Source organism: Lacerta agilis, chromosome 3, assembly GCF_009819535.1.
Source record: "Lacerta agilis isolate rLacAgi1 chromosome 3, rLacAgi1.pri, whole genome shotgun sequence".
In the NCBI taxonomy this organism is placed as follows: Eukaryota; Metazoa; Chordata; class Lepidosauria; order Squamata; family Lacertidae; genus Lacerta; species Lacerta agilis.
The window spans coordinates 49,587,788-49,610,574 of NC_046314.1; the positions used below are offsets into that span (position 1 = coordinate 49,587,788).

Consider the following 22,787-nt stretch of genomic DNA (forward strand, 5'->3'; position numbering starts at 1 on the left):
TTCCCTACCTCTTCTGATCCTTTCCTTGAATTTACATTGTCTTCATCTACCATTCACATGGAGTCCCCTTTCTCAGTCTTTTCATAGGTCTACACCGGGTGGTGCTGTGATCTAAACCACAGAGCCTAGGGCTTGCCGATCAGAAGGTTGGTGGTTCGAATCCCCGCGATGGGGTGAGCTCCCATTGTTTGGTCCCAGCTCCTGCCCACCTAGCAGTTCGAAAGCACGTCAAAGTGCAAGTAGATAAATAGGTACCACTCCAGCGGGAAGGTAAATGGAGTTTCTGTGCGCTGCTCTGGTTTCGTCAGAAGCGGTTTAATCATGCTGGCCACATGACCTGGAAGCTGTCTGCGGACAAACGCCGGCTCCCTCGGCCTATAGAGCGAGATGAGCGCCGCAACCCCAGAGTTGTCCGTGACTGGACCTAACATTTAGGGGTACCTTTAACTTTACACCAGTGGTTCCCAACCTTTTTTTGGCCATGCCCCACCTAAGCATCTCTAAAATCCTGATCCGCCCCACCCCTGTGACATATAATTCTTATTACTGTATTCAAAAAGTTAACTCCTAATCACATGCAGGAAGTCTGAAAGGCCATTAACTTAGTCTAACTCATTCTTGAATTGCCCCCCTTAAAAATCAAATTGCCCCTCTGTGGGGTGTGTGTCCCACGTTGGGAACCACGGCTCTACATAGTTCCTTCAGCCATCTTCTCTCTGAGACTCCTGCCTCTTAGCCTCTCTGTCTCCTTTCCTGGGAGCTCTTTCCTGTTCTCAGCCTCTCATGCAAAGCTACTGCCCCCATGTGATATTTTGATCTCTGCCAAACTGACGTGTGTTTTTTCGTTTGCTCATAAAAAACTGAACTGTTAAAAAAAAAAAACTGCTACAGGCAGCAGCTGAATAATTTCTATTCAAAGTAACTAAGTAACATTAAATACATTACTTATGAGGAATAAATTTAAAGCCAGAATTCCAAAGGAGTTTTGCCGTGTAATAATAATGCCGTTTGGCATTTCTTTATCACATTTGAGTGATAAAATGATAAAGCACAGTCCTGTTGAACTACGACAGAGAAGGTGGAGGCAGATCTCTGTATTTTTTCTGTTACAATTCCACATATTACTGCTATACACGACTGAGGTAAAATAATGGTCCTTCTAAATCTCTCACTGGTTGAATTGCTATTTATTACTACAGAGATTAAGAACCACAGTATATCACCTACCACTTAGAAATTCTGTGCTCTTCTAAAGTTTGCATTTTCAGAGTACGTTAAAACCTTCTGGCCATTTCATCTTATTATGGCTTCTAAAATTAGCTTTGTTCCCAGGGGTAGTTTGTTTTAAAGACATGTAATGTATACATTGCATGGCTAATGAAACCCTGAAAAGCAGACAGAAGCCTTTTATGGTTAGCAATGTGAGCATATTAGTCTGCCTTAGTTGCAATGACACAAAAAGTGGGGCAGCTAATGTGGCAAAAAGGGAAAAGAAGCCTCTTCTTGAAACTAGCTCCAAAGCAGTGATTGGGATTTCACTGGTTGTTAGCCACAACACCAAAATGAAACATCCAAGACTATAGGTCTCTAAGTATTAAATATGGGAGTAAATAACATGGGAAGATTTTTCCTCTGTGCCATTCTTTTCAGTTTTCCAAAGGCATTGTTAGGGTCAGCCTAGATGGATTATTAGACCTAGGAAGTCATTGGACCTAGTAAGTGCTTTTTTATTATCAAAACAAAACAAAACCCTACAACAGCTTGTGGTATTGGGAGGGCTAAATCACAAGACTGCTGCCCCAATCTAGTTTGCCCCCTCTTTACTCACAGGCAGGTTTTGCTTGGATCTTAAAAAGGCATAAATAATGACATTGTTATTATTATTAGTAGAGTTGTACCTTGGTTGTCGAAAGCCTTGGTACTCGTATGTTTCGGCTCCCAAATGATCGAAACCCGGAAGTGAGTGTTCCAGTTTTCGAACATTTTTTTGGAAGCTGAACAACCGGCGGGGCTTCCACGGCTTTCCAATTGGCTGCAGGAGCTTCCTGCAGCCAATCGGAAGCCGCACTTTGGTTTCTGAACGTTTTGGAAGTCGAACAGACTTCCAGAACGGATTCTGTTCAAAGCTACAACTGTAGTTATAGCAGTAGTAGTATTAATTAAATATATCCATTAAAAAATTCTCAAAGTGACATACAAGATAAATATACAATAAAATGGACAAAAGCAATAAAGCCATACTAAAATGTACATCGACCAAGAATCAAGAACAATATCCTTTCTCATCCAGCTAAAAGGTGAACACTAAGAACAGGCCTAAAATGTTGGAGCCGGGCAAGCCTCCTTGGGGAGAGCATTCCCAGGCAACTGGCAGCCACTGCATGGGGCCATTCTTGTGTTATCATCCTCTGCAGACCCTCTAATGATGGTCTTGGAGTCCAAGTAGGTTCATATGGGGAAAGGTGTTGGGGTCAAAAACAGTACAAGGCTTTATAGGACATATAAATCAACTGGTAGCCAATGCAGTCAAGCCAGAATCCATGTTCTGTCTGGCTTGGGCCTAGTCAGCGACCGGACTCCTGAGATCTGCACTAGCTGCACTTTCCGAGCCATCTCCAGAGGCAGCCCCACATATACTGCATTACAGTAATCTAACCTATAAGTTACCAATGTGTAACTGCAGCAAGGCTATCCTCATCCAGATAAGAGTCACGGCTCAGCTACCATCCACAAGTGACAGAAGGCACTCTGCAACACAGAGGCACCTCCAAGGACAGTAAGGGATCCAGAAGCACTCGCCAGCTCTGCACCTGTATCTTCAGGGAATGACATGGTGCAAATCCATCCAGAACAGGTTGCACTCCATCCATTCAGTCTGAGGAACCCTCTGTTAACAGAACCTCAGACAGCCATTCTGGAAGAATACCACAGCTGATAGTATTGAAAGCTGCCAAGAGATTGAGGAGAATAATTTTCCATTCAGTCACAGCAGCATTAGCCAACTTCCTTTCTATAAACCCGCAAAAAGCAGACTGGCAACAACAGAAAGATCTCTGGGCCCAAACCAATCAATGGGCTTAATATGAACATAACAAATACCTGTGCATATTTTAGCATTTCTGGCATCCCCATAATAACCAGGAGCACATAGTTCACAGTTGAACCCTGTAGTGTTGCGCATGCAGTTGCGACACTGGCCTGTCACTTCATCACAATCCTCAAAGATCAGGTTAGGATCTGAATTGCCACTGCAGTCACATTTTTTACAGGAACTGCCAATCACCAAGGGATTTCCATAGTAACCTGGAGCACACCTGGAAGGAAACACAAATTCAGCAATGATTAATGGCAATGTCTTGTTAACTCTTTTGCTTGGGGGCATTCTCTGTGGCCAAGTCAACAAAATCAATGTAAGGTAAGGGGCGGTCTGAAGGTAGGGAAGTGCTGTGCACCCAATTGTCATGGTCTGATCACGATCTGGTAAACTTTAGATTGGTGGCCATTCTGCCCTGCAGGGATTCTGGACCTGTCCAGATGGTCCACCCTTGGAGTCTGATGGAACCTGATAGGTTGCTGAATGTTCTGATTTTTTTTCCAGTGGAAAAAGCAGACAATCCTCTTGAAGCTCTCATCTTACTGTGGAATGGCAAGATGAGATGGGCACTAGACACAATTGCCTTATGTGTCCTCTTTGCCACTGTCGAGCCCATGGGCTCATTGGTATTCTGGGGAGCTATGGGCTATGAAGCAAACTGGATTAACAAAGATTAGAGTGCAAGTGGCACAAATCTCACTCTGAAGTTGAACAAACACTGGTTAGTGCACATGATTGTGCCTACCATGTGGCTGTGCAAGCAGTGAAGGGGGGGATAGACACTGACCCAATATAATACCTTGCCCTGAGCTGGTGAGTCTTGAACCTGTCAACATGGGGACCCTTGAGCCAAAGGACTACAAACTGGGATCTCCAAAGAGGGAGAGTCTGTACGCCTTAAGGTACTGGGCCCTTCCAGAACAGGAATTCTGCATAACCCAATGCTGGATCAAGATATTTTGATTCAAAATTTAAACCAAAGAATAATTTTAAGCCCTGGAAGAAAGATTGATTCCCGCGTTCCCAGTTTGTACTCCCATATTCATTCATATTTCTGGATAATTTGGGTAGCTGCATAAGTTGTGGAGAGTTTCTTGCTAAATGAAGCATTGTTTTTCCAGATCTGACAAGTTATAAGAATAACCTTCAGATGACAGCAAGCTTTCATCATTCCCAATCCAAGCAGGTCTGTCACTGTCACTGACAGCAGAAAGATTTCCTTTGCCCATTTAAAGCAGGGAGGGAATATAAAATCTGTATCTGTAAAACCAAATGTATATTGTCAAGATAAATGACACAAAGGTTCATAATCCTTAACATTTGCACCTGAAAACATACTTACCTTTCACAGTTTGGCCCCGCATAATTTTCTTTGCACATACAGCGTACCACTCCATTTTTTCTGTAACAGGAAACTGCAAAGCTAAGCATACATTAAAAAAAATAATCAGAGATTATAGTTTATGCCACATCTACTAAAATATTTTGGGGTGGTTTTTTTTTTTAAAGAACTGTTGTGATCAGTCAATCATCAGAGGGCAAGGAAAGAATGTGGTCTGTGTATCGTTTCCCTTACAAATGAAAAAAAGTATCAAGGATTCTGGCTTACATTCAGTTTTTTCATCTGCTTTTCTACGAAATTATTCTCCAGAGTTAAAATGAGTGCATTTATTTGCCTTGTTTGGAGACATTTATAGCGTCAGCGAGATTTGAGGTTTTCAGTTTGCAATTTTTGTGAAAAACAATACTCATACATTGCCTTCTGTAACATTTCAATGACACCATCCCAACAGAGCTTTAGATATTTTCCCCATGTATGGGTTAATTTCTTAAGAAACCACTCTTTGGGACACAGTAACAGGCCAAAAGTATTCCTGAGCCTTTAAAAGGAGGTTTCATTACAAAAAAGCAATAATAAGAATAAAAAATTGGTCTTACAATTGCAAGCGAACAGAAAACCTAAGCACATTTGCAATGGTCTGGAGCAGCTGGTATCCAGTTGTTCCAAACAAATGATAGCTCTTTTTAATGAGAACTCTTCCACAAGTTCCCAGGATATCAGATATGGGTGGAAATCGTTTGGCCAGACAAAAATATTGAAATAAAACCCTCAGAGATGAATCCCAATAACAACTGTGTGTATAATGTATAATCTTTGAGCTTTTGATACAGTATTTGTCAAACTTCGTAAATCCATTGGCATGTTATTCATGGGGCTCGTTCCTTTGTTGCAAGCAGAAGAGCAAGCCCTATCTCCTCTCACACTTTCAAGGTATGAAATCTGATTGTATTTCCATTTCCCTCGCCATATAAAATGAAGGGATGAAGAAAGGGAAATAAAGAATTATAATAATTTAACCCTTTACAAACCCAGTTAACTGACCGGAGAACTAGGCTCTTTTTTTTTTTAAATTACAAGTTCAAGATAATTATTTTTAATAAGTCTGAAATCCTAGCCCTTGTAATGGCAGACAGCAATGGGTGTTTTGCTAAACTTCTTACTATCAGAGAAAGTTCTTGTTTTGAAGAGAAGCCATTAAGCTATGATGAAACAGAGCATGAGGAGTAGTTTTGGCTCAGCATACAGGTCCCATCTAAAAAATGGAAAACCCACCATTTTCTGGGAAGGGATTACAGGGGGGGGGGCATTCCGTGAAAAATGAGCCTGATAAGAATGCTAGATGAGCACTGGACTTTGGTGAGGAAGATTCCAAACGTGCAGTCTAACCATTTTTTTAAAAGCTAAAGACAAAAGAAGTTTATTTTATGGACCTTCTTTTCAAAAGTCCACCCACGTAGTCTTCACAGAAGTGTTCAAATTAAAAGTTTTCTGATGATTGTCCCACCCGTGACAGCATTTTTTCCTTAATTTTGTATCATTAAATTTCTTAAACTTAATTCCTGATTGCATAGTTGTAACCAATAAACATTGATTTAAACAGATATGCTGAGTTTATCATTGAGTCACCTCCCAACTCACAGAGTTTTTCCATAAATCAAACTTATCTCAAGCTTCATGTCCTTTTTTTGTCCCACCCGTGACAACACTTTTAACATTTAATAAAATTGTCAAAAATATCCATAATAATAATAAAAAAATAGTAAAATGTTCAGCACCTTATTAAGAACATAGTTTAAATTTTGGTTGTTAGTTTTTATGTATATTTACATTGTTACACATGTGTGAATACCAAAAAACATGGTCAAAGTGTCCCACCCGTGACAATGGAATGGCCCGGGGACATAAAACAAGCCTACTGGATCAGGCCAGTGGTCCATCTTGTTTAGCATCCTGTTTTCACTGGGAAGCCTGAAAAAAGACCTGAGCACAACACTCTCAGCACTCCCAGCAGCTGGCATTCAGAGGCATGCTGCCTCCAACAGTGGAGGTAGAAGAGAGCCATCACAATTCATACCCAAGGATAAACTTAACCTCCATGAAGGACTGCATCCAAAACTCTGCCACAGCCACTGATGTACAAGCATGTAGCCCCAACAGCGTGTAACACTGCGGAAGGGAATTGTGTGTGCAGCACCCATTTGCATGCAATTCCTCATCCGTCTATGCCAAGCTGACAAATGCTCTGTTTTTTCAGCTCCAGGCAGGAGGCAGGAACAAGGATTTATCAAGAGCTTGCTGTAGGCAGCCTTATGTGCGTTGGCATGCCACATAAAGACCAAGGGCTTCTGATGTGCTAGACTTGATATATTGCCGAAAAGCAGCTTCCCCGCTGTAATAAATGTTGTTCTTGTTTGTGGAACCTTGTATTTTGCAAGGCTCCCAATGGGTGGTGCACACAATGTAGTGAATGTGTGAAGGTCAGGGACAGGCCTTCCCCTTGCATAGAAAGGCTAATTTTATAGAGTATCTGCATAACCAGCCATACTGCACATTAATATAAAACCATGATAAGTGGATATGAATATATTAAAGCAATAGAACTGCCCAGAATCACCAGCAAATGTGCATATTCAGAGACTACATAGATTCTGTCATTCATGTACACAGCTTTATGTTTCTTCCACTGCTTTTGGTGAATGTATGCATTATGCTATGCCCATGCTCTAATTATGGAGATTAACATATACCTATTACGGAGTAATACGGAGTAACATATACCTATGATAAGCAGGGGTGCTTTATTTTAGGTCACTAGAACATTGGTCCATCTGGTACAGAATTGTCTACTCTGATAGGTAGCAGCAATCCAATGACTTATGCAGGGATCTTTCTCATCCCTTCTACACAAGCTCTTTCATTGGAGAGGGTGAGGACTGAATCTACTAAATTCTACTAAAGAGGTAAATGGGGAACCAGCCAATGTCATATCTCAACGGGGCTCAAAATGGCACCCACCAGTTGTGTTTGAACAGCAGTCCAAATTGGAGGGATTAGACATGTCAAAGCTGTGCATCTGATCCCCTATCTATCAGCAATGCCAATGTACAAGCCATCACATAGTTCAAAGTTTAAAAAGAAAAGGGGATTTGGAGACAATCAAATGCATTGTACTTCTTTGTGTGCTTGTCGGAATTGCCGGCGTGACTGGAGAAGTAATAAAAAAAGAGGAAAAGCTATTGCATTTTCCCAAGCTGACAGTAAAAGCAAATAGGTCAAAATTACTTGTTCTTTTGTCATTTCTCCCTTCCCTTAGAAAGTCTCATGGAATCTGGCCATAAGCAGCAGGGGGAACAGCTGCTGGAACCAATAACATAAATCAATTGAGCATACTTGGCAACCAGTGGCAAGGGACAAGGGCAAGGTTGGCAGAAGCTGGGTGCTCCTCTGGTGACATCTCCCAGGTAGCCATCTGGACATTGTTCACAGTGGTCTCCTGTTGTGTTTCTTTGACAATCCTGCAATTAATAAATAGAAAGAAGGAGGAGGACACTTGTGAATAGCAAAGGAAGGAACTTCAAATTCATGCCTAGCAGAAAGCATTAAAATAAACGTCCTTGGCAAGCAGAATGAGAAGACCCTTTGCCCTTTACCAAAACCTTCCAGGAATCGACTGAGTAAACTGAAAGGGCTTGGAATTGGCAGTGCAGTGCCAATGGAGATCTTTTGAACAGTAATGCTGGACTGCCAGTTTTTTTTTTTTTTACAAAGCAGCCTACAAGAGTAAGGCTAACTCTGAAGGCATATATCTGGAGGCAGTTCTGGCTCACTCTGCACAACTTTTGTATCAGTAAAAGAAGTTGTTAGCATTCAGAATTGTCCACGGCTGGATATACTCGAAATAAACGATCCCTTTTATTGATACCTCCTTAGTCGAGACAGGTCACTGATGTATATTCCGGTGAACCTACAATTATTATTACATTTCAAAGAGGATGCATACTGGTATGAGAAGTCTGGTCCTTCTTTGTAAAATAATGATTGAAAGGGAGTTTCAGTGAAAACTGCAGGTTAGCAGTGATTGAAAGGTTGGTTGCATATTCATTATTCTTAACAGAGTGGTGCATTGTTGCAGCCTTCAGAAAATGAGAGAAGAAAATGATCTTTTAAAAGCCCTCTAATTTCAACAAAGCAACATGGTTTAGTGATAAGGGAATGCCAGTGGTGCTGTGGTCTAAAACAACTGAGCCTCTTGGGCTTGCCAATCAGAAGGTTTGCAGTTCGAATCTGTGCCATGGGGTGCGCTCCTGTTGCTCTGTCCCTGCTTCTGCCAACCTAGCAGTTTAAAAGCATCCCAGTGCAAGTAGATAATTAGGTACTGCTGCAGTGGGAAAGTAAATGGTGTTTCCATGTGCTCTGGCACTTGTCATGGTCCTCCGTGCACCAGTAGCGGTTTAGTCATGCTGACCACATGACCCAGAAAGCCATCTGTGGACAAACGCTGGCTCCCTTGGCCTGAAAAGCAAGATGAGTGCCACACGCCATAGTCACCATTGACTGAACTTAACCATCCAGGGGTCCTTTACCTTTACCTTTAGTGAAAGCTTATAGAGGCTTAAGAGCTTAAGAGGCTCCAGAGAGGCCTCCAGGACACTGCTGCTGTTGCTGCTCTTGTGAGTGTTTGAGAAGACCGCTCCCTCTCCGGCCAACTCCATCAGGCCTAGGAAGCAGAGCCTACACTCACTGCCGCAGCTTAAGAGGCTCCAGAGAGGCCTCTGGGACACTGCTGCTGTTGATGCTCCTGTGAATGCTTGGGAAGACCGCTCCCTCCCCCAGCCAACTCCATCAGGCCTACACTCACCACCACATCTTAAGAGGCGCCAAGAAGGGCAGCCTCGGTTCTTGCTCTGTAATGTACTAGTGTTTGTATACTTTTACATTGCAATGTAGCCAAAGCAAATTCCAAGTATGTTGGAAAATTTACTTGGCCAATAAGATTATTCCTAGTCCTATTCTTGTTTTTTAAAAAGAACTTATTGGCAGTTTGTAGAGACTTTATACATCACATTGCATTTTAGTCATTTGAAAGCGCAGCGCAGAATTTTATGTGTTTGCTACATATCCATGCCACAAATGTTCCCTGAATGTCATGTTCAAGCCTTCCAACTAATAGCTGTGTGACACCTGTACCTATTGCTGCTAAAGGCAGCACGGTGACAAAACTCCTGTGACAAAGCTCAATTATCTGTGAGAATCAGGGTCAACCCAACATTAAGCAGAGCAAAGCAACTGCCTCAGGCACCAGATACCGGGAGAGTGGGCAGAGGTGACAATGTGCTGGAGAATGCCTGCCTGACATCCCCTAAGCTAGCCTGCTTCCTTCAGGTGCAATCAGTAGCAGCCACTGAGGTAGTGTTCTATTGCTCTCTTGGCATTCCAACACAGTGGGTTGCTGCATTGGAGAGGGGGAGGGACGAGGCTAGAGTCCCACCTGTGTCACTTCACCAGCTTTGTTTGTTCAGACTCAGGCAGAGAGCAAGAACAAGGTTTTTATCAAGAGCTGAGGAAGGCCTGTTAATGATCTGCCTTTTCAGTCCAGATACCATTCATTATTACTTTTGATGAGATATGCATCCACTTACCTGGGACTAAGCCTCACTGCATTCAGTAGGTCTTAATTCTAAGTAGACATGGTTAGGATTGTGCTTCAAGTAACCAGAAAAGGCTACTTACCAGACAAACACCAGATCCATCAAGGCACTTGTATGCATTGTTGTTGCACTCACATGGGCTGCAGTCTCCTGAGTAAGTTCGGTAAAACCCTTCCTGGCATCTCTGCAACACAAATACGAGAAAAATATTAAGTACGCATACATGATTGAGGTTTTACACAGGTTATTAAGGGTTTTGGATTTTGTGTGAGTGTGTGTGTGTTGTTTTTGTTGCCAAACCACCTTGCATTTTTGTAACCCTTTGGTTATAGGAACTACAAGGCAGGCCAACAATATAAAAACACAGGAAGCTGAATGAGACCATTGGTCCATCTAGCTTAGTATTGTCTACACTGTCTGACAGTTTCAGGGAGCAGATACTCCCCGGCCTACTGGAGATGCTCTGGATTGAATTTGGGACCTTCTACACACAAAGCAGATGCTCTTATCACTGAGCTGCAGAGGGGTAATGGAGGAACAGATGGTTGAGCTGGTGCTGAGGGAAGAGCAGAGGAGACTTGTGAGAAGGTTTACAAGTGAAAGAAATGAGGTAGGGTGTGCACTGGATTTTACCAGCCAGGCCTCGAGTAGACCTTTATTACTGGACATTTCAGATAACAGAGCTTCAGATAATAGACATTTTTGTACTTCCGTGACCACTTAGTGAGAAGATTAACAGGCTTTCAGATTCAGTATCATGTAAATAAGGATACAATGGGAGAAGATATGGAAAGTGACAAGCCAGGGGTGCAGAGCTAATCTGAATGTAGGCTATTTGTATCCATTAATAATAGCTTTCAGGTGATCTTTACAGTTTAGCAGGTTGTGAAGGAAAATACCATGGGATGAACTGACTTCAGGGGTTGGGCGGTGACATTATATTATAACCAATAAAACCCATGAATACAGGCATAGAGCTGTTTAGGATAATACACACAAATTATCAGCTCTCTTGAGTCTCTCTTTCTCTCTCTTTGTATATCAGGAATGGGGAGCATGTGGTCTTCCAGATGTTATTGTAGTCTTAGGCTGTGTACACACTCCTGTTTACTCTGCATCTAGTGTGCTCCGATTGCTGGTTTGGAAAGCAACACACACACACACAAAACATGAGCCACAATCCATATCTATCCTGCCATTTCTTATGAAATACTGTACTTTGGATCATCACCCCCACTCCAAACAAGCTTTAATTGAAATTGAGAAAAAGAACCACCCTGTTGCCATTTAAGCTGGTAATGTGTACACAGTCTAACTTCCATTAGTCCCTGTCAGGATGCGTGATGGCCATGGATATTGTAGTCCAACAATATATGGAGGGCCACAGATTCCCCAGACCTGCTCTAGATGTTGTTGTATTGACTACTGACCACAAGGAGTATGGCTCTTTACTTGCAACAGATGAAAGCATAAGAGTTATATTGAAGCTTATTGAGTTCTGAATACAGTATCAGGTCCAGAATGCTATCTTTCTCTGTGGCTACTATCGTCATTATCTTCATCTTTATTTCTTGAGACAAACCAGGGATGTTCCATAACGCCTCTAGTACTAAAAAAGCTCATCATCAGAGCATCTGGCTGGCCGAATGATTTGCGTTACTTAATGTTCCTTGGTGCATAAAAGAACTGATTGATGTGTGTATGCAGGACTGGAAAGGAATCAATCTGGCAAACTGCCCTTGGCTTTCTTCATTGCATGGACAACAATTAACCCACCTCTCCATTCCCTGGCCTGTATCTGAACTTGGGAAACAGTTGGTGGGCTGAAATATCAAGCCTATATTTCAATTGTTTCTTTAGGATTAAAACACTTATTGGCTCTGGAGGTCGGTTCAAGCCCGGGGGGTGGGGGTGGAATTCTTTCTCCAGTCTACAAATGAGAGAGCATGTTTATTCAACAGTTGTTTTACTAATCCCAGAAACACAGAAACACCTGCATATTTTTTTTTGAAGACAGAATACATCTGCAGTCCCATAATGCCAAAGCAATGATTGTTGTCTTCCTTTAGGCATTTTGCTATGCCTAAATCAGACAATAAGTGATATTACTTCCTTTTCCCTTTTAGCTTCTTTATCCTGCATTAGCCAGTATTAATGGCATAGTAGAGTAAAGCTGTCAGCATAGAGATAACAAAACATGATATAAAAAGGAAAGGAAGTGTCATGGTCAAAGCAAACTTCAGCATAAAACAGGATGTGTGTGAACTGGAAAGTTTTTTTTTTTAAAAAAAGAAACGCAAAGTGTGACAAAGGACTAACAGTGCCTTATGGCCTAACAAGGGGGTAGCCAATGTGATGCCCATCATCCCTGACCATTGGCTATGCTGGCTGGGGCTGATGGGAGTTGAAGTTCAGCATCATCTCTAGATGTCACCACACTGACTATCCCTGCCCTATCAGATTCCCCATTACAAGTGGCAGTAGCATAGCTTTTCTTTCTTTCTTTCCTATAGCTTTTTGCCTTTATTTATTTATTTATTGCTGCTGCAGCTGCAAGTGATTTGGCATCATTCTGGGGCACTGTGGGGGAAAAATGGCAGCCATCACAATTTTGAAAAAATGGTGGAAAATACTTGGGGGGGGGGAATGCAAAGCAACCTTTTTGGGGAGAGGGGAGTAGAAAAAAAGAGAAAAAACATTTTCTCAGAAGAATGTAGTTTGAGAAACTTCAGTTCAGATCTACTTAAGCATCATGAGCACAGTACCAAAGAATTACTAGATATGCAAATTATATATACTACCAGAAAGGTAAGTGAAAGATACTCGGAGTCCAGTGTGAATTTCATGCTCTTTATTCAGCTCATAGTAGTGAGGAATGCAGTTCCCCCCAAATGTTTGCTTTATATACACTATATACACAATGGGCCCCACGTGATTGGCTAATTCCGGGATACTCCTGTATGCCAATCGGAATGCGGATTCACTTCCACCTGGAGCTGGATTGGGTGGCTCCTGCAGACCAATCAGACTGCTGCAATCTCAATCCTATTGTTCTGGGACCAGTCAGACTGCTGCAATCTCAATCCTATTGTTCTGGGACCAGTCAGACTGCTGCAATCTCAATCCTATTGTTCTAGGACCAATCAGCCTGCTGCAGTTTGGATCCTATTCAACTCAGTACATAACACCCCTCCCCTCTAAGTTCCAGTAGTGCCTGGGAGGTTGCATCCATAGTCCTCAAGGTACGCTGGTCGCCTACGTGTGCGTTGCGGCCTGGGCTGTTCCCTGGTCAGGGGTTCTGGTTCTGGCTCGTGTTCCGAGGCTGCTGGTTGTGATGGGGCTGTTTGGTCTGGCGCAACCAGCTCGCTCTGTCGTGGCTCTGGTTCCGGTGCCCTTTCGGCCTCGCGGGTCCTCTCAGTATTTACTGATTCTGCCTCCCCTGCCAGCCCCTCCTGCTCTACGGGTCTCAATGCCCCACTGTTCCCTTGGGACTCCTCTGACCTGTCCTCCTCCTGGTTTTCTCCTGGGAATCGTCGCCGGATTGCAGCCGCTTTACCTTGAACGCTCCCCTGTGCGTCACAATCGTCTGTGCCTCTGCTGTGGCTTCATCTACTGGCAGCTGTTGATAGGCTTGGGCCAAGTCCAGCTTGCCAAAAATTTTTGACCCAGCCAGGGTGGCGAGGACATGGCTGACCACTGGCACTGGGTATGTGTGGGCCATGAGGGCCTTGTTTATGGTACATTTGTAGTCTGCGCAGATGCAGACCGAACCATTAGGCTTGACGGGTGTGACGATCGGGGTTTCCCAGGTGGCATTAGGCACAGGCTCCAGCACTCCTTGCTCCACGAGCCGGTCCAATTCCTCGTCTATACGGGGTTTCAGGGCGAACGGGACCCGGCGGGCCTTGAGCCTGATAGGTCGTACTGCGGGGTCCAGCTGTAGGGCAATAGGGGGGCCCGTATACTGTCCCAATTTCCCATCGAAAACCGCCGGAAACTCCTTGCATATGGCGTCCACATCCACTTGTAAGCTAGTGCGGTTCACCCCGGTGACGGCTAGCCCCAGTGGTCCAAACCATGCCAATCCCAGTAAGCTAACGTAGGAGCCCTTGACCACGAGCAAGTCCAGTTGCCGCGTCCGCCCTCGATATTGCACCCTGAAGGTCCCCACCCCCATTGTGGGGACCTTACGTTTCTGGAAGTCCCGGAGGGTGAATGGGGCTGGCCTGAGTTTGGGCCCCCCACTAGGGCACAGTTTCCTTAAAGTCCGTGCCGAGATTATGGATAGGGTTGAACCTGTGTCCAGCTCCATGCGGCACGGGGCCCCCTCTATCTGTAACTCTACATAAATTTTCTCTATGTTGGGGTGGGGCAACTGGTATACCTGGTAGTCCGTGGTCTCCGTCGAGTAGCCTTGGTGCGTTGGGCCCCGGGACCTGGGGCTCTTGGGGCGGTCATCTGATGCCGGGCGTCGGATGGGCCGAGCCCGACACACCCGGGCGATGTGGCCTGATTTTCTGCACTGCCTGCACTCGACATTGCGGAAACGGCAGGTCCTCCTCTCGTGATTCTCCCCGCAGCTTGCGCAGTTCCCTCCTTCTGGTCGAGGCAGCTGTGGTGTGTGCACGGCTTGAGTGCGCTGCTGTACTCTGTGCACCTCCTCCCTGTCTGATCCTGAATCGTCGATGAGGTCCTCCTGGTGGACCCTTGGTTGGGACGGCACGCTCGGCCGTGCTTCTTGCATCGACCTCTCGGCGGCTTCTGTTGCCAGGGCCTCCTCCAGAGCGACCTGGAACGTTAGGTCCTTCTTGGCATAGAGGCGTCGTTGCAGCTTCTCATCCCTCAGGCCACCGACGAGGCGGTCACGCAACATGTTCTCCAACTCTGAGAAGTTGCAGAACCGAGCGGCTTGGCGGAGGGAGGTCACAAACCCCGTTATGGTTTCCCCAGGGGCTTGCCGCTTTGCATAGAAGGCATTTCGACGAGCCACCACCGAGGGCTGTGGCGAGAAGTGCCCCTTCAGCCGTTCCATTACTGTTTTGTAAGGAACAGTAGCTACATCATCAGGCGCAAGGAGAGCCCGGGCGATTTCGAATGTCTCCTCTCCGCAGACGCTGAAGAATATCGCCCTCTTCTTGGCATCGTTGGTAACCCCTTTAGCTTCTAGAAGAAAGGTGAAACGGGTGGCGTATCCTTCCCAGTCTCCTGATGCTGGGTTGAACGGCGAGAAGCTGCTGTCCGTTGCCATCTTGAGTTCCTTGGGACCCGGAGCTGAAGCCTGGATACACGGTGCGAGGCAGCTGTGCGGCAGGTGGCGTTGCTGCGGTGCTGTGTGTGGCAGTCAGCTCAGCGGGATCCCACCTTCGTCGCCAGTGAAAGATACTCGGAGTCCAGTGTGAATTTCATGCTCTTTATTCAGCTCATAGTAGTGAGGGATGCAGTTCCCCCAAAATGTTTGCTTTATATACACTATTTACACAATGGGCCCCACGTGATTGGCTAATTCCGGGATACTCCTGTATGCCAATCGGAATGCGGATTCACTTCCACCTGGAGCTGGATTGGGTGGCTCCTGCAGACCAATCAGACTGCTGCAATCTCAATCCTATTGTTCTGGGACCAGTCAGACTGCTGCAATCTCAATCCTATTGTTCTGGGACCAGTCAGACTGCTGCAATCTCAATCCTATTGTTCTAGGACCAATCAGCCTGCTGCAGTTTGGATCCTATTCAACTCAGTACATAACAGTAAGTTTGCCTTTAAATGTGAAGTGCATTGAACTTCTACCCCAACCATACTATCTGACAACATCAACTTATTGCAGTAATGCAGCAGTGCTGTTTTTGTTTACCCTTCGCTTGTTGCACCTGAAATGAAAGGTGAGTCTAACTTACAGAAGTTACAACAACAACAACAACAACAAAATTCTTTCCAGTAGCACCTTAGAAAGCTCATACCAAGAACAAACTTAGTTGGTCTCTACAGAAGTTACAACACACATCCAGAGCGCTCTTGCAGTACTGTGTTTTATCCTGGGCTTGAATGGCTCCATTCAGTTCAGTGAGATTACTTCTGAGTTGATATGCACAATAAAATCACATACTGCTCAGAACTAGCCATTAAAATAGATGACATTCTCAAACTGACAATAAAAAGCACATTTTGTTCAACGGTAAGATATTGAGCCATTATATATGCCTGCAAACATTATATGTGTCACTTCAAGTCAAACAAACCTGTCGTCAGCTCTGAATCCCTGTCTCAGCCTCTTGAGCTAAAGTGAAGAGCCCCGAAAGATACTGCTTAAAAGCAGTATTGCTCAAGCTGTAAAAATTGTTGTTGGCCATGGAAGCTATAGCAGAAAGCTGTGGGACGGGCTGGCATGGGACATAGCCTTGCCATCACTTGCTCTAACATGTTCGCCTCCAGTCTAAGCCTACTAGGGCCACACTGAGTGGAACCCTGGAAGAGCAGCATCCATAGGACTTCTGTTATGTAAGGCTTGGCTTTGCATTAACTTTATACAAACTATATTTTCTGTTTGGGCTACAGCCTCTAGCAAAATACAGTGGTACCTCTGGTTACGTACTTAATTCATTCCGGAGGTCCGTTCTTAACCTGAAACCGTTCTTAACCTGAAGCACCACTTTAGCTAATGGGGCCTCCCACTGCCCGATTTCTGTTCTCATCCTGAAGCAAAGTTCTTAACCCGAGATACTATTTCTGGGTTAGCAGAGTCTGTAACCTGAAGCGTCTGTAACCTGAAGCTTCTGTAACCCGAGGTACCACTGTATATGAAATAATGTATGAAACATATATGAAATATATGAAACCAATTGCATCTCCTTCCTATAAATTCTGCCAGCATGCTCCTCCTCTTCAGGGCAGATCACACAGTAGAAAGTTCAAAGAACACATTCCTTGGTCCTTCTGTTTTATCACTGAACAAAGGGTAAGCAGATCACCACCATGAGCACATGGTTTGGTAGTATTTTTCCTGTGGGATGAATACACCTGAGCCAGGGTTCTTGAAATGGTACTTCATGTTATATTATAGAGATGCATGCTGGTGGCTGACTGTGGTTACCCCCAATAGAACCTTCTTTAATTCTAGTAATTTAATTTCCACTGAATACCAGCTTCTGGGAACTGCAAGTAGGGACAGCACTACTATACAGCAGCTCCTGCTTCCTAGGAACATCTGGTTGGCCACTGTGAGAACAGGATACTGGACTAGATGGGACTTTTGCCTGATCCAACAGGGCTTTTCTTATGTTCTTATGCTATTAAATTGATGTTAGAAATTGCTTTTAAAAATTGGAATGCATCTCATCCAGTTCTACTGTTGAAACTAATGAAATCTGGCTTGGGAAGCTGCCCGAGGACCTTATGAAAGCTACTCTGAGCTCCTTGTAAGCATTTAACCCATGTAATAAATCGGCTAGTAAAATGAAAAACAGGCTCAGGGTATATGCTTCAGTTACCTTTTGGTAAAACGATAGAAGGGAACAAAATATCATTTTCAGATAAGTCATTAGTGCAGGGGTAGCCAAAGATGGAGGGCACAAGGAGAAGGAGATGACAGAGGATGAGATGGTTGGACAGTGTTCTCGAAGTGACTAGCATGAGTTTGGCCAAACTGCGGGAGGCAGTGGAGAATAGGAGTGCCTGGCGTGCTCTGGTCCATGGGGTCACGAAGAGTCGGACATGACTGAATGACTGAACAACAACAAAGCCAATGTCCAGATCTTGTTCAACTGCAAATCCCACCAGTCCCAGCCAGCGTGACCAATAGTCAGGGATGACAGGAGTTGTAGTTTAACAGCACCTGGACAGCACCACATTGGTGAAGAATGAACATGACCACCATAGAGCCAATGGCACGTAATCCTTATCCACATGCACACAAACATCTCACAGTTGGTGGGGCAAGATCAAGCACTTCACAGAGGGAACCTTTGCTATCATTGGAAGACCCCCATATGAATGCACCACAAAGTTTCTATATTCTAATTCCGCCCCAGGAGAAATTCTCTCCATTTTGAGTCAATTAAAGCTCAGAACTCTAAATGACTAAATGGATTCAAAGGAATAAGACATAGCAGCTGCTTTCTATTTTGTTGGAAAAGAAATACTCTGTGTAATGGAAAGAAAAGCTTTTTCCTCTGCATATCTACTTTTATGGTAACATGACTAGCTTATTAAGATACTTTTTCTTTTGGTTCTTTCAAACAAATCATAAGCCAAGCACATTTCCTTCCCAAAGGCAAAGGGGGGGGGGAATTCCTCCCATCCCCCTTTGTTCTGTGAAAAAGATTTTGAACATCGGCTCTCTTACATTGCATTGTATAGTAAGTGATAAAATGCTCACTTTATGGTAAGGTCAGTGCAAGCAGTTCTAAATTCAATTCTCAGCTCAGGCTTTCCCCACCCATTGTGTCCACTTCGTGTTAAAGCGGCAGAGGTGCACCCTTGTGGGGCTCCCAGTGCCAGCAACAATTTATTGATACATCATATTTAAAATGATAATAATGCAACAGCACGTGTAAGAAGGTTGTGCCTTCAGTACATTTTTGTTGGCATCCATCTGTCTTGAGAGACAGTGGAGTGCGCAGTACAAGGGATGTACTAATTATATCCAGATTTGGAGGCTGGAATAAAGCCCATTCTATGAACAATACTGGAATTAATCTTAAATTACACCCACACCCACCCACCCACCCACACCCTAGCCCAATTCCAGCAGCAATTAAACGGTAACCAGATAACATAACAACTTAAAGCCTCTTCAGTTGTTGCTGTTAGTAGTCCGTGGGGATGAGCATGCTAGCTCTGCATCCCCTCTGCTCAATTTGTGTTACCTTTCAACATGTGGAAGCAGGGAGCCTTTTGTATCCATGGAAAATCAGGGTTCTAAAATGTGGGGAGCAAAGCATTTCCTGATACATTGTCTACCTTCTTCCTCAAAATGCTTCTGGTGTTCTGTTTCTTGATTTCTGCTTTTGCCATGATATATGTAAAGGGGCTTCGCTTCTCAAACATGATTTTCTGTTCTTTATTCCATACCACAACACCTGGTCTAAACTAGACAACTAATCCCATCAACATAAGGTTTATGGGAATGTCTGACTTTAATTGTGGAATAACTTTTGTGAAATTAATTCATTCATTCTGCTTGAACTTCCATGCCCAGAAATGAGATTTGCAGCCACAAAGAATGTGTCTCATCTTTAAACTACAACATCAGCAGTGCTTAACAAAGTATATCAAACAGGTTACTGGAACATCATTGTGAGATTATTAAAGTGATATATAGAGAGATAGATAAACACACACATCACATTCAATGAGTGCACAATTTGTGTACATAGGTAGTTCACCTGTACACTTGTACAGTTATTCACAATCAGGGAGTGGATAGGGTACATGATAGTTGAGCTGTGCACTCTTTAAATGTACATCTGTGAAACGCTTGCACCTATGTTCAGTGTAACATGTAAGTAGCCTTATGATACCTTGTTCTCATAAGAGTTTCTTCTTGAGGTTCTTCATTGCTACAATATTTCAGTAATGCCACATTTGAGGCTTTGGTACCTTCCACTGGGGAAATACAGATAACCTTATTTCTTTCTTTCTGGAGGACACATATCAGTTCTTAAACTACAGCATACATGATTTGGGCAGTTTTGCCACACTGTACTTTGGTAACCACCAATTTTCACCATGAAATTTCATTTTGAAAGTTAAAAATACATGCAAGAAAAGAAATGCATGTAACAGTACAAGAAGGTCACTACAGTAATAAAGCAGCTCACTAACTACAATACTTAGTAGAGCATAGTTATGAGGCAACTGCAGTATTAGGGATCTGGAAGGAACTGGCTGCATTACTTTATCACCAGGGACATGCAGTAATATATCAATCTTAGTACCACCCATGATGACCACACAGATTTTTCATATAACCATTGACACATTTGCTGTACTGAAGGGTTATTTTTTTTTTTTTTGACATCTCAGTGACCTGAACTTGATTGTCCACATAGACAATGAAACTTTCTTCTACTGGTCTCTAGATCTTCCACATCATGGAGGATGCTCTGAAGGTCTAATTACATGGCCAGATTTAAGACAATGGACTGGAACAATGTCATTATTATCAGGAACAACTGGCACGGTGTGAGAGAGAGGGGGGGGAAGGGAGGAGAGCAGGGGGAGGACAGGCCTGTGTGGGTGCCCACTGGTGGAGTACCAGATTGGAGCATCTATCAGTGTGCCCACTGAGCCTCAACGTTGTTGCAGTGTCTCAGTAAACGACAACATTGATGCCACTGTTGGGAGGGTGGCTTCATACTCCCCACACCACCATAGCATCATTCATGCTTATTTCATTTTGGGGTTTCTCCCACCACTGGGAAGATGGTGGTTGTGAGGTCATCATATAATCCTCAATGTGCCAAATTAAATGAAAGTTCCAAAGTTATCTTGGTGTGGCATTGACCCAAAACTATTGGTCAGAAAGGACTAACTAACCACAAAGTTCATGCTCTGGACAGCATCAAACGCTTTTTGTAAAAAAGAAAAAAATGGAGACTTCTTAGCATTTCTTATAGGATATGAATTGTTTGTGTTGTGTGTGCCTTTCTTGTTATTCTCATGGATGCTGCACCATTTCAAAATTCCATCACATCTTGACCAAAGTAGCAGCTGTCTCAAATTCCAACCAGTACACTGAGTCCAGAAGTGCAGTTTTGCAAACACAAACACAAAGACTCAGTTCTTCAGGAGATTGATGGGAAACAGTTTGCAAAACAACAAGAGCTATAATAACTACTCCCAACTGTTCTGATATTTCTTCATCTTGTGGCTTAAATTTCAATGCCTCTGTTGCTCCTCTATTCTTTCTTTCTTTTTAACCATACATTCATGCATCCTACACATATTAATTTATAAAAATATTTATAGACTGCACTTTCAAAACAATATAGTCAGGCAGTATACTGCTTAAAATTACAAGAAGAGAAAAATATTAGCAAAAAAGATTAGTAAACAATTTGTACTGGTTGGTATTCACATTGCAAAGGCCCATCTGAGTAACACAGTTTTTAGGTTATGTCTAAAAGAAGGGAGGAATAATTTCTGCCAAACCTTAACTGGCAGGGAGTTCTACAGGGCAGGGACTGCCAAACTGAAGGCACAGTCTCAGCCTGATCTTAACTCCTTTTAACCACTTATTTTCTGCATGCTGTTGCTTATTTGTTTTAAGAAGTGGTCGTTCCTCATTGATATTATGTACAGCAACCCATTCTTTACCATAAATACATGGAACCTAAAAGGGACGATCCATCTGTATCAAATACATTCTTCCCTAGGACACAGAGCTCTCCTCCACCTCAAAACATCTGGATGAACATCTGCCAGCACTTCTATATTCTGTTCATCAATCTTCAAAGCATTCCTTCATTTTTTTCACAATAGCATCTCCAACCATTACAACTTTACATTTCATAATGATGTTTCTATCAAATTTTTCCTTTTATGTACAACTAGAATTTATTCTGTATACCCATTATATGCTGGTTTCACATTCCTGATCTAACTCTAACATTGTCTTGATATATATGTTGCTCAATGGTGGACAGGACATATTCATGACAGCTATGTTTTACCAGTCACAGGTGGGGAGAGTGCTATTTTGCTCAGGTTCTGCCTCTGGGCTTCCCATAAGCATCTGGTTGGCCACTGTGAGACCAGGATGCAGGACTAGATGGGCCATTGGCCTGATCCACCAGGACCCCTATGCTCTTATGAATGGGGGTTTGTCTTATTTGGTGCTCAATGAACAGTTCCTGTGTAGTCTGCCTTGGGTACTAAAAGACAAGCTACATTATCTCACTGCCATAGCCCAGTTAACCAAAGAAAGTAAGAAAAAATAATCAAGAACAAAAGTCATATATAATACTGAAAGTTCTGGAATAAAAATAATATCGAACCATGCCTACTTTAGTCATACACAAGTCCTTTCAAGGAAGAAGGAGAACTGATTATTATTCCTGCTTATATGGTATTCTTCTAGCATATTTTTTTTTGGTATGTGCACAAGACACTCATGCCTTTTAAATAATAACCAGTTTACTTCTGCTGTGGCTATGGAAGTTTGTTAAATGGTATTTTTCCCAAGATACTTTACATAACCACTGAAGTAAATGAATAAGTTCTGCTCTGAGGAATCATGCTCGCATTGACTTTAAAGACTGCAAAAGGAAGGTGGCTATGGGGAAATTACTGCAGAGGAACAGGCCCCCAAAATTGACCCATAAAGCAACGCCTTGTAACCAAACCATCCATGGCAGTGATGAGGCTTGTTTGTTGTTATGGTCTGTTAGGTAGAGGAAGGCCCCATAGCTCAGGGTGGTGAAGCATTAAACTCCAGTCTTCACTTTCTCACCATTCTATTTCAGGCAATTCACATTTGTTATTTATAGGTTACCTTTCAGCCCTGTCTAAATTGAATGTTTTCCTTGTTGATGAAAAGAGCTTGGATGTCATTTCACATTTCTAACCTCATTGCTTCTGACGCAATTACATTGTTTGTACTTGGCTCATCATCAGAGAGGCCCCAAGTTTTCCTTTGGAAAGTGTTTTATTATTATTATGAACAGCCGGTGCCTAATATCTTTTGTCTAGAGACCTTTCCCCCCTT

General features: G+C 43.3%; 1 protein-coding gene across 1 annotated transcript in view; it reads right to left on the reverse strand.

Annotated features, from left to right (window-relative positions):
* The window catches only part of LAMA4 (laminin subunit alpha 4), a 76,416-nt gene that overhangs the window by 43,210 nt on the left and 10,419 nt on the right, over nt 1-22,787 (reverse strand). The window contains exons 2-5 of the mRNA XM_033143629.1: nt 10,167-10,268; nt 7,827-7,951; nt 4,437-4,517; nt 3,100-3,314 (exon numbers count right to left, since the gene is read on the reverse strand). Of these exons, the coding sequence (XP_032999520.1) occupies nt 3,100-3,314; nt 4,437-4,517; nt 7,827-7,951; nt 10,167-10,268 (523 nt within the window). The remainder of the gene's footprint in view (nt 1-3,099; nt 3,315-4,436; nt 4,518-7,826; nt 7,952-10,166; nt 10,269-22,787) is intronic.